Source organism: Cylas formicarius, unplaced genomic scaffold, assembly GCF_029955315.1.
Source record: "Cylas formicarius isolate icCylForm1 unplaced genomic scaffold, icCylForm1.1 PGA_scaffold_3__17_contigs__length_32017465, whole genome shotgun sequence".
NCBI lineage: Eukaryota > Metazoa > Arthropoda > Insecta > Coleoptera > Brentidae > Cylas > Cylas formicarius.
In genome coordinates, this window is record NW_026844326.1 from 22,800,683 (window position 1) to 22,815,130 (window position 14,448).

General features: G+C 33.6%; 3 protein-coding genes across 4 annotated transcripts; 1 reads left to right on the forward strand and 2 right to left on the reverse strand.

Annotated features, from left to right (window-relative positions):
• Positions 1-1,703: 1,703 nt before the first annotated feature.
• Positions 1,704-2,389, reverse strand: LOC132699903 (uncharacterized). Its single transcript, XM_060666884.1, has 3 exons — positions 2,186-2,389; positions 1,942-2,104; positions 1,704-1,892 (listed from the first exon to the last, which is right to left on the reverse strand). The coding sequence occupies exons 1-3, from the start codon at positions 2,269-2,271 to the stop codon at positions 1,704-1,706; spliced, it is 438 nt and encodes a 145-aa protein (XP_060522867.1). The 5' UTR covers positions 2,272-2,389.
• A 1,275-nt stretch (positions 2,390-3,664) lies between these two features.
• On the reverse strand, positions 3,665-5,635 carry LOC132699411 (developmentally-regulated GTP-binding protein 2). Its single transcript, XM_060666088.1, has 6 exons — positions 5,436-5,635; positions 5,222-5,382; positions 5,001-5,163; positions 4,785-4,936; positions 4,466-4,731; positions 3,665-4,172 (listed from the first exon to the last, which is right to left on the reverse strand). The coding sequence occupies exons 1-6, from the start codon at positions 5,497-5,499 to the stop codon at positions 3,884-3,886; spliced, it is 1,095 nt and encodes a 364-aa protein (XP_060522071.1). The 5' UTR covers positions 5,500-5,635; the 3' UTR covers positions 3,665-3,883.
• A 546-nt stretch (positions 5,636-6,181) lies between these two features.
• LOC132699924 (hepatocyte growth factor-regulated tyrosine kinase substrate) lies at positions 6,182-12,684 on the forward strand. 2 transcript variants are annotated; one of them, XM_060666914.1, is made up of 10 exons: positions 6,182-6,343; positions 6,401-6,485; positions 6,668-6,771; positions 6,827-6,987; positions 7,113-7,349; positions 7,457-7,576; positions 7,628-7,769; positions 7,839-8,269; positions 10,820-11,228; positions 12,236-12,684. In XM_060666914.1, exons 1-10 carry the CDS (start codon positions 6,310-6,312, stop codon positions 12,544-12,546), a joined length of 2,034 nt encoding a protein of 677 aa, XP_060522897.1. In that variant the 5' UTR covers positions 6,182-6,309; the 3' UTR covers positions 12,547-12,684. The 2 variants fall into 2 exon arrangements, with proteins under 2 accessions (XP_060522897.1, XP_060522898.1); XM_060666915.1 differs by lacking the exons at positions 6,182-6,343; positions 6,401-6,485 and adding an exon at positions 6,533-6,560.
• The last annotated feature ends 1,764 nt before the right edge of the window (positions 12,685-14,448 follow it).

The following is a 14,448-nucleotide window of genomic DNA, read 5'->3' on the forward strand; positions in this document are numbered from 1 at the left end:
CCTCTATATGATTTTTTCAATTTTAATTTAAATCTAAATTAATTTAAAAAGATCAAGATGAATTACTAGAAGTAGGAGTTACAATTTTTTTATTTATTACAAGCTTGCCCGAAAATTGGGAAAAAAGGGTAAACTTTTGCAATTTCAATTAAGGGATATCCTCCAAAAGTCACTTTAAATCATGACATTCAACTGAAATAATATTTTTTCAAATTCTTATATGCTCTAATTAATTTTGAGTTTAATCTTATTTTAAATTATATAGATTATAATATAGTTCACTAAAAGAAAACGCACTTTCATTGATATTATGTATTTAATAAAGAATTCGTCATTAATCAAAGGTTATACTTACACTTGCTGCTATTACTGCAGTGTCAATTACCACCAGGACTATAGAAATCAACCTATTCAAAAAGGAAAAAATTCGGCCATATAGGTAAAGCAAATATCAATATCAAAAAAAGTCGGCCTTACAGTATTTCTTGTATTGAGTCTGAGGGCCGGGATTTAGATCAGGAAGATCTAAATCTTTGTAATAAGACAAATAACAGAAAAATCAATTGAATACAACTGACCAGCCTACATGTTTCATTGACTTGCAGAAAGCCTTCGATCGAATACACTTGCCATTGAGATCGACAAATTCCATTCAACATCATTAAAACAATTTAGAATATATACAGGAAAAATAACATACAAGCAAAAATAAATGGCGAACTAACTCAACAAATATCTGCAAGTATTGGCATTTGGCAAGCGCGTTTCTTTTTAACATCGTAGTGGATGAAATAATAAAACAAGTTCGCACACTAAGAGGATACAAATACAACCCGCGTCTTGTGGCGGAGAACGACGATGATCTTCAAAGGTCAATAAAACAACCAAACAATTTATTATGGTTAAATCGGCGGCAAAAACAAAATCGATGGTCACTTCCAAGTCACCAATCAGATGCAAAATTGTGGTTGAGGCACAAAATAATACAACAGAAAATGAAATTCAAATATTTAGGAATTGAAATATTTGGATAGGGAGACGTTCAGACGGAAGTAAGGAACCAAGTTACGTCTGGGGTAGCAGCATAGCTGAACAATACCAACTGGCGAAATAAACACATCCGAACTGAAGCAAAAGCCCGGATATATAAAACCGTTATAAGACCTATACTCACCTATGCAGCAGAAACCCGACCTGAGACCTCGAAAAGAAAAAGAATATTAGAGACCATGGAAGTGAAAATAGTACGAACAATAGCGGGAAAAACACTCATGAATAGGGAAAGAAGTGAAGATATTAGACGAGTGTGCGGGGTAGATAACATCAATGACTGGGTGTTGGATCGAAAGATAAAATGGAATGGACACATTAATCATATGGCAGAAGAACGAATTATGAAAATATCACCAGCAGGACAAAGGAGCCTTGGAAGACCTAGGAAAAGATGGGAGTCACAACCTTCCAAATGACTGAATGAATCTTGCCGATATTCAGTATGAGGAGGCAAAGTCAAATTAATTTGTACGCCAGTTTGCCATAACAAGAATATTCTTAATTAAAATCGGAATTGTTGGTTAAGGTGCCGATTTCAATAAAAGAAATTTTTTGGACTGTTGCTCTGCTGGTTTACATTAGGCTTTATTTTTTTTTTCATAATAAGGAAAAAGCGCATTAAGTACTTCAATCATTGTTTAAATAAATCTTCAATTCAATAATTTGTTTGCCTGAACCCGCGTCAAGAATAGGTTGGGCAGTGTTACCCATGTATAATTTTTATCGCAACATACATAAAAATGCATCGGTTGGTTATTTTCGTTACTAGCCACGTATCTTACTGTCCCGGAAAAACGTTTTCCGTTTGCCAGAAAACTTATATCGCAATCCAATAGGGCCTACAAATTGTTTTGATTTTCTTTGAGTTTCTATTGTTCTCTGTCTTACTCTAAAATTGCCGATGGTATTTGACGACGGTATGTCCATTTCTTCCATATTGTGAAGAAAATATACAAAGTAACCGTTTGGGATACACCTGGACGAGCCCATGATTAGGCACGGATAGTAATTTTCGCCACATATCGCTAAGATTATATTCGACGCGGGTTTTCTAAAATTGGAAATATTTCGCGTGATTTGGACGTATTATAAATATTTAGATATAAGTTAGTTTGGTATTACAAAGACTTACGAAATGTGTTCAGGTATGTTCGCTTCTGTGGAATAATCCCGTAAATAATCATCTCCACTTCTTACTTTCGTTTGCGAATTGCCCATTATTAACAGTTTGCAATAACTTACAGAGCGAATGAAAAACTGGTGATCATTTTGCGATGGGAATGGTTTATTTTTATCACATTTTGATTAAATTGATGTTTTGGAAATAACGTTGTCGAATCTGTCATTAGCCCGTCATTAATTGCCATAAAAATTTATAATGGATGGTGCTTAGCAAACAGTTAAAAGTGTTGTCGGCCTCAATAAAAATTTGAGCTTTTCATTACACAGGTCTCCAAATTAACCTTTTGGACAAGATGTTTATATTTTGAAAACCGATTTTATATAATTTTGATAGGCTTATTTCAAAAAGTTTTTTTTTACAAATATTAAAGAAAAAAAACGATATTTCTAAAGTAATTTATTTTTTTATGCAGTAAAAAAGTGGAATCCTAGTTAGGATCCTAGTTAGGAATATTGTTGCAATACACTAGCACGATCCGGGTAAAAGGTTGATGTGATGCCAGGTGCTTGTCACGAAGCCTGAATCCTAACAATTCGGATGCATCCTTTGGAAGGCGCAAATCTCTAATTCATTTAATTCGCTCTGGTTAAACACTTCGGGCTCTCTGAAATCTGGTGTGAAATTTGAGTCTTCTGGGTCAGAGTTATTCCTCTGATTCTGACGATATGATATTTTTTCTGTTGAATCCTTGAACATTACACGGACAAAAATAACAATCATCACTGTGATTCCCAGGCACTCGCACATCATAGGAACACCAAAGCTTAAACATTTCTACCTTCCTTTTAGTCAGTTTCTTAATGCTTCAACGCAAACGGAACAAACAGTATGAGGAGCCCAGGACATGTCTTTTTTTTCACAAAAGAAGTTATAGTTTGCCTTTCATAACTATCACAGATATAACAAACGTTATTTGGATTGTTCACACAATATCTTCTTTCCATATCTATACGTTCTAGAACACTAGAAAAACGCAACATCGAAGACAACGCAACCAAACTGCGCAGTAGCAGGTTACAACGCTGTATTGACGCTCCTGCGCCAACTCTGTTTCTTTGCAGAGAAATCTAATATTATCCAGTGTTGCCAAATCACTTTTAATTTCATAAACATCAATTCAAGTAACATGTTTAAGATATAGAGCGCTAAAACAAAATGGGTCCTCAAAAATATAGAAATAAACAAACCGCTTTCAAACATCAAAATCACTGTAGACTTGTGTTATTTTTCAGTATAAGCGTTTAATACACGTGCCCTTGATAAACTAATCAAAAGTTTGAGTTTTGGAATTGGAATTTTAAGCGCAATTTCTAAAAAAAAAACGCTAAAAATGGAAATATACAAAAAATGCATCAACAATTTCTTCAACAGACTTTTCCGATTTTCTGCCTTAATGAGTTACAGTTTTAGAAAAGTCCTAATAAAATTACAATCTATAGTACTTTTAAAGTATATTTTAGCTCCATATGGTTATGGAATATTCAATATATTTTATATCTCCAGAGTATTTAGCCAGATTGTCCTTATTTATTTGTAATAATGCAGCTCTCTGGGGGATCAACCAACAAAGGCCATTTTTTAGTTCTAGCTTCAAATTCACCCGCTGGTTTTTTATTATGAGAGAAAAACAAGTACTTTAAACTTTTTTTATTTTTTAACAACCTGAATAACATCTTCATCACCCATGATATGGGAAAGGCCAACTCTTTGAGGGGAATATTTAGTACTTGTACCCCAAACAAGAGCATATTTAAATTGGGCAGCTAATGATCTGTGTATGGCATGACACACATGCTCGACCGTTACACCTTTCCGAAGAATCAGTCCGTCGGCAAAATCTGGTGGCTGACCCGGCTTTTTGGTGTACACCCTAATTAAACTAAGATACTCCCAAAGCACTTGTAGCAAGTAATCCAAATTCAGCTTCATATTACAACTAAAAAGTAAATATATATCAACAAAAGGCTAATATTTAATAACTTGGTTTGTCATTCTAGAATATTCAGGGTTCTTAGCATGTTTGATAAGTTAGAACTTCTCTATTAAGCCTCATAAAATAACAACCTAACAGAGGTACACAAATAATTGACACATTCTATTTTAAGTTGAAAAGAACTAGAAAAGAAGGGTACAAAAAAACAAAAATCTATATCCTTATAGGCCGCTATAGAAGAATTCAATTTCCCTGACAAAAGGTATAAAATTTGGTTCAGGGTAATAAGAACATACCTTACAACTACACTATTAGGTTGCCTAGCAATCCGGTCTACCTCTTCAATTGAGATTTGATCTATTTTATTGTAAACGTAGAGGCAAGGGAGATAAACTCTGTTGGCGCATATTACATCAATTAATTCATCTGCTGTGCAATCTTCCCTAAACAATACTTCAGCATTAAATATTTTATATTCATGTAAAATCATCTGAACCAATTTCTCATCTATTTTAGTTAAAGGACAAGTGGAGTTGAAGGATATACCACCTCCCTTTTTAATCTGCAATGTCATAAAACTTAATTATTAATGATTATTAATATATTTATTGTCACCTTAAAATATATATTTGGCTTTTTTTTATTTAATCGAATACCAACACTTTCCAATTCTTTCTCTAACAATTCCCTATGCACATCCTTTTTTGTTGCATCCAACATCATGAGAACTAAATCCGCTGTGCGAGCTACAGCTATAACTTGCCTTCCTTAAAAGCAACAAACCTATAGTAAGTAAAATATGAAAGATTACATTTGCAACATTTATTATACCTCTTCCTTTGCCTTGGGCAGCTCCTTCTATAATACCTGGCAAATCAAGTAATTGAATATTAGCTCCATTGTACTCAATCACTCCAGGTATGCATGTTAGTGTTGTAAACTCATACGAAGCAGCTTCACTTTCTGTTTTGGTTAAAGTGGAAAGTAGTGTTGACTAAAATGAAAGCAGAAGTAAAAAGTGTTTGGGGCATTAATACATTCACAAATCGTACTTTACCAACGGAAGGAAATCCAATCAGAGCTACTCTAGCGTCCCCGCTTTTTAAAACGTCAAAACCTTCGCCCTTATCTCCAGCCTTTTTAGATGGTTCTAACAATTGGGATCTGTATTTGGCTAGTTTTGCTTTTAATAGACCCAAGTGGTATTCCGTTGCTAAAAGAGACACCAGATATTCAAACAAAAATATCGCAAGTAACAATGTTCACCTTTATTTTTCTGCGTCCTAGAAATTTCTTTTTCTATTTCCGATATTTTTTCTAGAATTCCCATTTTCACTCAGAACTACTTATATACTTAAAAGACACTTATGCGATTTGTTAATAAAAAGCAAAAAAACAATGTTCGCAAAAATGTGAAAGAAGGTTATAAAAAACATCAGCTCGAACCACAGCACAACTTGCCAAAACAGAAAACTATAAAGGTCGGTTCATAAACCATTTCTATTAGAAATTGCCGCAGAAGTTCCGATTGACATTGCCGAATTGAGATTTTTAAAAAATTTAATTGGCAATGAAATTTTGGAGCTTATTTTAGCCCTTTTTGGTGAATTTACCAAGCAACTAGCCAAAACTAAATTTTTGATAGAAAATTCTGAATGTTTTCGAGATTACAAATTTCTAAATAAACATTCAGTGAATTGGTAAAGATCCACTTTCTTTGTAGCATCGTTCGTTGTAGTATACGTGAGAAGTACAGACACGTCATTGCGTCTGTATTACTGTACTATTCTCTATAAATCGGGCCCCATTGTCCCTATTATTACTAAGGATAAAGGATTTCGACACTTGAAGACAGCAGACAGTTATTTAACTTCTCTGCCCTATTTAGTAAAAACTGTCTCACCTCACCTTGGATTTGAATTGACTTACTTGTGATGTCACCTTAATATATTACCCTTAATTCACAATTTTGGGTTCTGATGTTTTCGATTATTCTGTGGTACCTACTTATTGCTGACAGCTGTCAAGATCATATGTTACAAAAAAAAAACAAAAAAACAGCGAAAAATCTACAAAGAGTGATTCATAGACGGAAAATTTAAGCAAAAAACTTGTGTTCCAGTTTCAAAACGGAAAAACAATGTTTCGGCAAACAGGTTTCGAAAAATTACTGGGTAAATTAAATAATTATTTAGATCTGCATATATTGTTTTTAAATACATTTTTATTAGATAAAGCTACTAGTCATATCCTAATGGAACCCGATTGGCCATCGATCATTCAAATATGTGATTTGATCCGACAAAATGACGTCCAGTAAGTAGCCGTAATTTAATTTAGTTGGGAGCTCTAATTCTATTAGCGTGAATGTTACTTCACAATATTTCGCAAGTAAGAAACAAAAGTTTTGTTTTGATACCATAATTTTTGAATGGTTATTTCATTATAGTTTTAATATACAAGCGCCGAAAATGAAATTTAACGTCTTTTGTATTTAGGCCTAAATATGCATTAAATGCTCTTAAGAAAAAACTACAATCGCCAAACCCTCACACTTCACTCTATGCTTTATTGGTGTTGGAAAGTTTGGTAAAAAATTGTGGTAAGTATTAAATAAAAAGTTGATTTTTAAGAATGATGGTTGCGTGCGATTCCAGGATCTGTTATACATGAGGAATTAACAACTAAAGCATTCTGTGACTTTCTTCATGAGTTTGTGAAAACATCACCTCTTGATAATGTGTGTCAAAAACTGTTAGAACTGATACAAACTTGGAATTTTGCTTTTAGAAAAAATCCTAAACACGGAGCTCTAAAGGTAAACTATTTTTTATTTGTTAGGTTTTTTGCAGTTTAGAATTTTATACAATTGCGTTTTTTTATAATAATTTACATGAGGATAACTTGTTTAAATAATAGGTAATAAATTAATTAAACTTTTAGGATTTAATGGCTGTTATGAAAGCAGAAGGTTACAAATTTCCAGTACTTAGAGAGTCAGATGCCATGTTTGCTGCTGACACTGCACCCGAGTGGGCTGATGGAGATGTATGTCATAGGTGCAGAGTGACATTCTCAATGATAAACAGGAAACACCACTGCAGAGCTTGTGGGCAGGTTTTCTGTGGACAGTGTACTACACGAACAGCAGCTTTACCTAAATATGGAATAGAAAAAGAAGTATAAATATTTTGTTTTAATTTTATTTCTTCCTGTTGCTTTTTATGCTAACTGAGAATTTGAAAATTCTTCTGACATAGAAATGTACTAACTTGTACTAATTTTAGGTTAGAGTGTGTGATTCATGTTATGAACAGTCTAACAAACCATTCCAAGCACCAAAATCACAGAAGCAAGAAGAGTTACCTCCGGAGTACCTTAAAAGTTCTCTGGCGCAACAGAAACAGGTAAAAATACTTTTTTTTAAATTCTGATGAGTCCTTAAAAAAATACTTCAGGAGCCTCCCAGAAAAACTGATACTGAATTACGTGAGGAAGAAGAGCTGCAGTTGGCTATAGCATTAAGCCAATCAGAAGCAGATGCGAGAGAGAATGAGAAACTGAAAATTACCAATACCTTGCACAATGCGTACAACAAAGGTAATAATTATTAATTTTAGTGATTATTTAGATTTGCTGCATTTGGTGCCTTTTTCCATATCATCGCAGCTCCAGAGGCAGCAAGTCGAAGTCCCTCTCCTGTTGAGGAAGCAGCCAATCCAGAATTGGCGAAATACTTGAATCGCTCATACTGGGAATCCATCCAATCGAACGATTCTAGTCGGGAACACCAAGCTAGCCCATCAGCGCCCTCACCTGTTCCGTCATTGCAAAGCAACGAGTCCAAACCTAAGCACAGGGAAAATGGTGTTAGTGACACCAATCTAGAGGAGTTCATGAAGACATTGAAAAGTCAAGTGGAAATATTTATTAACAGGATGAAGAGTAATTCTAGCAGAGGCCGATCAATTGCCAATGATACTAGCGTGCAAACTTTATTTATGAACATAACTGCAATGCATTCGAGGCTCTTAAAATATATTCAGGAGCATGATGACACTAGATTGCATTACGAAAGATTGCAGGATAAATTAACTCAGGTATGTTTTGGTTTGGTGTAAAATTGAAACAAAGTCATTACAGCAGTGTTTCCCAACCTTTTTTGTGCCATGCCCCACTGTAACATTTAAAAAAATTATATGCCCCCCTTACATAATTTTTAATATTAAAAAATTGATTTGTTCATTTAAGAAGATATCACCATGAAATTGCTATCAAAAAACGGTCAATATTATTTCAAAACATATAATAAAAAAGTGAAAGTCAATCAATTCAAATTCAAAATAATTTGAATACAGTTTTTCTATATTAAGGGAGTGCGATGCTTGCGCTTGATGCTTGCCGCACAGAGATTTTATATTTTACAATTTAGTTTTAGGTTTAATCTCAAGTCTCCTCGTTATCATTTTGCAATTCTGCATATTTGATATATCAGACAAATCCACTGCTTCATCCATGGTGGGAAATCAATTTGTTTAAAATCAGAAAATCTTTCTTTTAAATCAGCTTTAAATATGTATAAATGTATATAAATAATTAGCTTTTGTTTTCACCGATATCTAGCATTGTATTTAAATCGCCCGGAGCGAAAGTGTTGAAGTTGTGTTGAGTGTATTTTTTTTTAATAATATATTTCATACCTCTAAACAGTTAACAATAAACTGGCCCCGGAACCTTACAAAAATAGTGACAGAAAAAAGATATATAATATTCTAGTTAAATTAAATATAATATTTTGTTAATATAAGTTTATATTCTATTTTTTATTATAAAGTCTTTACGGTTGTTATGACATATTTTCTTGGTAGAGTTTGTGGTTTTTTATTAAACATTTGAGTGATATATTGGCGAGTCTTGTTTCGTTTTGGTCTTTGCATATACATTTCTTACCTTATCATTGTTTCTTGTGCTGGAGCTGTAACACTGTTCATTTCCAGTTAGTTTCACATTTGTTTTAATCAGTTTGTTTTGAATTAAGTAAATTAATTTTGTTTGTTATAGTATCTTGAGTTCACATAGTTTTAAATAAGGTAGATTTGTGTAGATTTCTTCACTAGACTTATTAAGGTTCACTCCAAATATTACTTTGCTTTATTTTGTAGCCTTTGTAATTTATTTAGCTGTGCTATGCTGGTATTTCCCTAGCATGTTAACAAGTATCTCAGGTGTGGCTCTACGAAGCTATTATAAAGCAGCTGGCTTGTTTTTTGGTTGAGTTGATGTGAACATCTTTTTATTGCACTTAGCATTGGTACAGTTTTGTCAATTACAGTTTCAATATGTTTATCCCAAGTTAAATTTTCAGAGATAGTTAGCCCTAGGTATTTATATTTACATACTCTTTTGAGCGCCACTTCATTAATTTTTATATTTAGGTTACAAGTTGCTTTTTCTGTTTGTTTAAATATCATATAAACTGTTTTTTGGGCATTTAAGGAAAGTCTGTAATAGCGCAGCCACTCAAGATGCTACTGTAAATCTCTATTAACAAGTTCTTCAAGCTGTTCCGCACTGGCTATAGAATAAGATTTAATCAAGTGGTAGCACACCCCACGAAGTCCCATTTTATTTAATTTATTCATCTTTAGCTCTATATTGACAGTATCGAATGCCTTTTGAAGATCGACAAACACGGTTATTACATATTTGTTCTTATCCAATTCATTCGTTATAAATTTCAGCCTATCAACAACCGCTCCTTGTTTACTACTTTTACTTTGGAATCCATATTGATGGTTGTCAAATTTAATTTTAGCTTCGATAAATTTTATTAATCTTGCCTTAATAATTTTCTCCAGTACCTTGGACAAAGTGCTGAATAGGGACATTGGCCTGTAATTATTCATTTCGTCGTGCTCTCTTTTTTTGTATATCGGGATGATTTAAGCCACTTTCAGTTCTTCAGGGTAGTTACCAGTTCGCAGGACATAGTAAGTTCTACCATGATATTGATTAGTGCCGGCAGATCTTTTTTTGTCACACCGTCGATGCCTGGGGCACAAATATTTTTTAATTGTTTCCTTTATTTCTGTCGTTGGGTCCAAAAATATGCTAGCCACTACTTCTTCTTCAAAATCGATATTGGAATGTTCCTTTATTTTGTTGGCTAAAGTTTCTCCAATTTTGAAAAAGTGTATATTAAATTCTTTAGCTATTTCTTTATCGTCTTAAGTCGGTTGTCCGGTTGCATTAATTATTTGATGTGTTAGAGTTCTCTTTTGCTTCATTAAACTTCTTTTCTGGGTATTGTTTCTGGAGCGTTGTTCTTAAGGTATTTAATTCATTTCTTGCTTTTTTATATTCGTTTTTACAGTAACCGTTAATTTTTTTTTATCCAACGTATAGCTTGTCTTTTTCCTTAGGTTTAGTTAGGTATTCTTTAGTTATTCAGTAATTATTTTGTTTTATTTTTATTCTGTATATTTTTGTGCAAGTTTTCTTGGTGGTCGTTAATTTCGGGCGTAGGTCCCACGTTGGGAAACATCTTATTACAGTAAAAATGTAATATGCATATAGAGTTTTTCCCTTATCCACTCAAATAAACTGCCAATATTTGCTGCAACTAGAAGGTTTCTATTTTTTATCGATAGGTTAAAGACGCCAGGGCCGCCCTCGACGCACTCAGAGAAGAGCACAGGGAGAAACTGCGACGGGAAGCTGAAGAGGCGGAACGACAGAGGCAGCTACAAATGGCACACAAACTCGAAATTATGCGCAAGAAAAAGCAAGAGTATCTACAGTATCAGCGGCAGCTTGCGTTGCAGCGCATTCAGGAGCAGGAACGCGAAATGCAGATGCGTCAGGAGCAACAGAAACAACAATATATGATGGCGGGGGCCCAGTTTGGTGGTTATGTCGGTTCGCCCGTTCACACGCAGCAGTTTCCGCCTAATGTCGGCCCCCCTGGTGTAGGGTATTATGGGCAGTTTGGTCAGGTCTTGGGTCAGCAGCCGCCCGTTAATGCCCAAATGATGCACAGTCTACCTCGCCCTTCGCAAGGTATTTTTAGATTTTGTAATTATGTTATTTTTATGCCATGGCGGGTAGATTAAGTGGGTTGATATTTTGAATCTCCTAAAACTTAAAAAAACTACAGTATACCATTCCATTAGTATTAAACAGTCAGTCTAGTCTAAGGACATTGTGTATAACAATTTGTAACTGTTGTACTTATCATTAAACTTTTGATGTGAAAATATGAGTGCTAAGGGTGTATATAGTGATCACTTTTTGAATGGGTACTTACCATTAAATATACAGATTCAATTAAATGGTATAAAAGTTGTGCATTTAAATGCATATTTTCCTGAAGCTGCCAGAAAGAACTGGACCGAGAAATACTTTAGAAAACCCAAATTCTTTGATTTTAATGTTTTGTTCCTCTATGGCACATTTATTTCCAGTTTTATAACAAAATATATATATACAAAAGTTGTGGGGTTGAATATGAGTTTTGTTTAGAGGGTGTCCCAGGTTTTTAACAAAATTGGAATTATATAGTTAGCTTTTTTTCCACGGGTGTTTCTGATAGTAGAGGTTTTGGTTAATTTTGTTTTAAAATACTGAAATTAATGTATTTGGATTTTCTAAAATGTTTGTTACAGTCCACTTCCATGTGGAAATTTAATTTTAGTGGCTTCAGGGCGTTATGCATCTAAATGAATCACTTTTAGCGTGTAAATGACCTTGCATCTTTAATGGTTTAAAAGTTCGCGATAAAATTCCATTGAAAAAGTAGTCTCCCTATTTATTAAAACGATTCTGGAACATTCAAAAATTCTAATCCTATAATTAATAAAAAAGTTTACTCTTCCGAGAATAATAATCGCAACGCTTATTAAAAAATAATGTAGTATAATAATATATATATAAAAAAATTAAGCTGTTTATCTGGTTTAGGAAAGGATTTTAGTTCATTAAGAAATAAATCATGATTCTTATATAATAATGGTCAGAGCTTTCATTCTTTGCAATCATAATATTTATGCAAAATTTTGTTTGTTTAGGACCACTACCTGCCCAACAAATGCCACCCCAAAATCAACCACCCTTAGGTACTTCTCAGCAGCCACCATTTAATTCGCAAATGCCTCCTACTTCGGCAGTCCCGTTCCATCCTCAGCATCCAATGATGGTACAAGGTGGGATGCCTCCAGGACAAAACCAAGGTGGACAAGCTCCACCACAAGCTGTAGGAGCAATGCCGCCCCATCCTCAGATGCAATACCAGATGGGAGTGCCCCCGCAAAGCCCACAGCAATCTCAGCCGCAAAATAAGGAAGACGCTCACACAGCGGAGTTAATAAGTTTTGATTAAATCTTGATATTGGGCTTAACTTGTCTTATTAATAATATTCATGTGTTTATTATTCTTATTATTATCACTGTACTCAAAGTAAATTACACATGGCTTGGAAATAAAATAGTTTGCAAATATTTTCTTTGTAGTTTAGCGTGAATTATCAAAATATGTTTAACATCCAAACTAAAAAAAAATATCGTAGTAATGCGGTTTTTGACGACTCCGATTAGAATTAAATTCTATAGTACCCATCTGTGGTATTGATATAGGTTAGAGATTTGCTTAAAGGAAAGTAGAAAAATATGTGACCGGCATCGAAAAATATAAATTAGAAAACTTCACGAATTTTTTAAAACTTGGTAGGTTTTCATCCCGTTTAAAAATGTTAGATAATAATATGACCCCATATATCCAACATTTTGATATAGAAAAAGAAGAGTTTTATCCAAAAGTAAAGACAGATAAAAATGGAGCTAACATTAATAGATAATAGTTCATTTTCTCTTGTTTGGGTGGGCTTGGTATTTAACTGGGAAAAATTAATTTGACATAAAAAAAAGACTTTTTTTAAATACGTTCAATATTATAAATTATAACGATAATGGAATAATTTTGCTTTAACTAGATAAATATAGTGAAGTCCAGTGCTGTCCGAGGAGCTATCTTAACGAATGTTATTGTCAAAGAGGTGTAGACTGCTGACTTTTTGCAATTTTTATTATGTACTTTGAATACATATAGAGATATAGAGGCCGTGCCTATGCTGATAATAAAGGATCTTATGAAGCAACTACGAACGAAATTTTGAGAAGGTCCATTCAACATTTTTTTCTGCTCCCGTCTGTAAAATACCGATCTAGCGTGAGGGAGGCGTCGCTTTACCATGTCAGTTTCGTTTCCCACGAATCCGATCCACTTCGGACATTTCCGGGATTTTACCGCACGGGTTTGGGAGCAATCGGATGTTTTCGCATTGCATTTTGACGTTTGTCAATTCTGACAGTCATATCAGTGAATGTGTTCATGTTTTGCGAAAATGTACCCAAAAACTGACGGTCGTAGAAAAAGTATAGTATGCAACACGTTCGGTAAACTTGTTAACTCACTCGTTTATTAAACACGCGCTCCGCGTGTGTCAAATAAACTCGTGAGTCAATTGTTGCATAATATACTATTGTTTACTTGGCTTGTCAACACGTGTTAATTAATTTTCTTTTATAACATTTAATTGTGAAAGTGATCATGGAGTATTTTCTTTGTAATATACTCCGTGATAAACCTAATTTTCGTGAAAAAAGAGGGGCGATAAAATTCTGTAAATATTTCATGTTAACAACAAAACTAATCTAAGCCATTGAAAAAAATTAAAATTATCAATTAATGGATGAATGAATGAAGCATTATTTGTTTCGATTAAAGTCAACAGAAAAATTTTTTGATTTATTTACCCTGTCCTCTTTCACTTCACCCATATAATCACCCACTTACTTTTTCAAAAGTTAATCCATCTAATACTGTCATGAGTTAAAAACAAGAATAAAAAAATCGGGCGTAAAAAAAAAAAGAAAAAAAAAATAAATGTTGATTTCTTAAATTATAAATAATAATGAAACAACTTAATTAAGTTCGTTTGTATAAAACAGCATCATAGATAATGGCTGTAGGAATATTTTAAGAACAAAAAAAAAGTTAATCGCTCAACCAAATTTATAGGTTAGCCCGTAATTTAGAAGTTAAGCAGCAGTTAATGTTTATGAGTCCAACTTGCAACCTATTTTTTGTCGCACTAGCGAAATCTACCTATTTTTATGTAGGATATTAATTGGTTTAGATAGAAAATGTCATAAAGTTTCATTTAAGTTTGGTGTCCTACAATTGCTGATGAATAACGTATTATCGTGAGGTCAACAACTTTAA

Coding starts and splice junctions, on each gene's coding strand:
- LOC132699903 (XM_060666884.1), bottom strand. CDS start 2,271: ATGGGCAATTCGCAAACGAAAGTAAGAAGTGGAGATGATTATTTACGG. Junction 2,105..2,185: donor AACATACCTGAACACATTTC/GTAAGTCTTTGT, acceptor TTCCAATTTTAG/AAAACCCGCGTCGAATATAA. Junction 1,893..1,941: donor ATACCATCGGCAATTTTAGA/GTAAGACAGAGA, acceptor AACAATTTGTAG/GCCCTATTGGATTGCGATAT.
- LOC132699411 (XM_060666088.1), bottom strand. CDS start 5,499: ATGGGAATTCTAGAAAAAATATCGGAAATAGAAAAAGAAATTTCTAGG. Junction 4,732..4,784: donor AGCCAAATATATATTTTAAG/GTGACAATAAAT, acceptor ATGACATTGCAG/ATTAAAAAGGGAGGTGGTAT. Junction 4,173..4,465: donor CCTAATAGTGTAGTTGTAAG/GTATGTTCTTAT, acceptor TTTACTTTTTAG/TTGTAATATGAAGCTGAATT.
- LOC132699924 (XM_060666914.1), top strand. CDS start 6,310: ATGTTTCGGCAAACAGGTTTCGAAAAATTACTGG. Junction 6,344..6,400: donor AGGTTTCGAAAAATTACTGG/GTAAATTAAATA, acceptor CATTTTTATTAG/ATAAAGCTACTAGTCATATC. Junction 6,772..6,826: donor AAGTTTGGTAAAAAATTGTG/GTAAGTATTAAA, acceptor GTGCGATTCCAG/GATCTGTTATACATGAGGAA.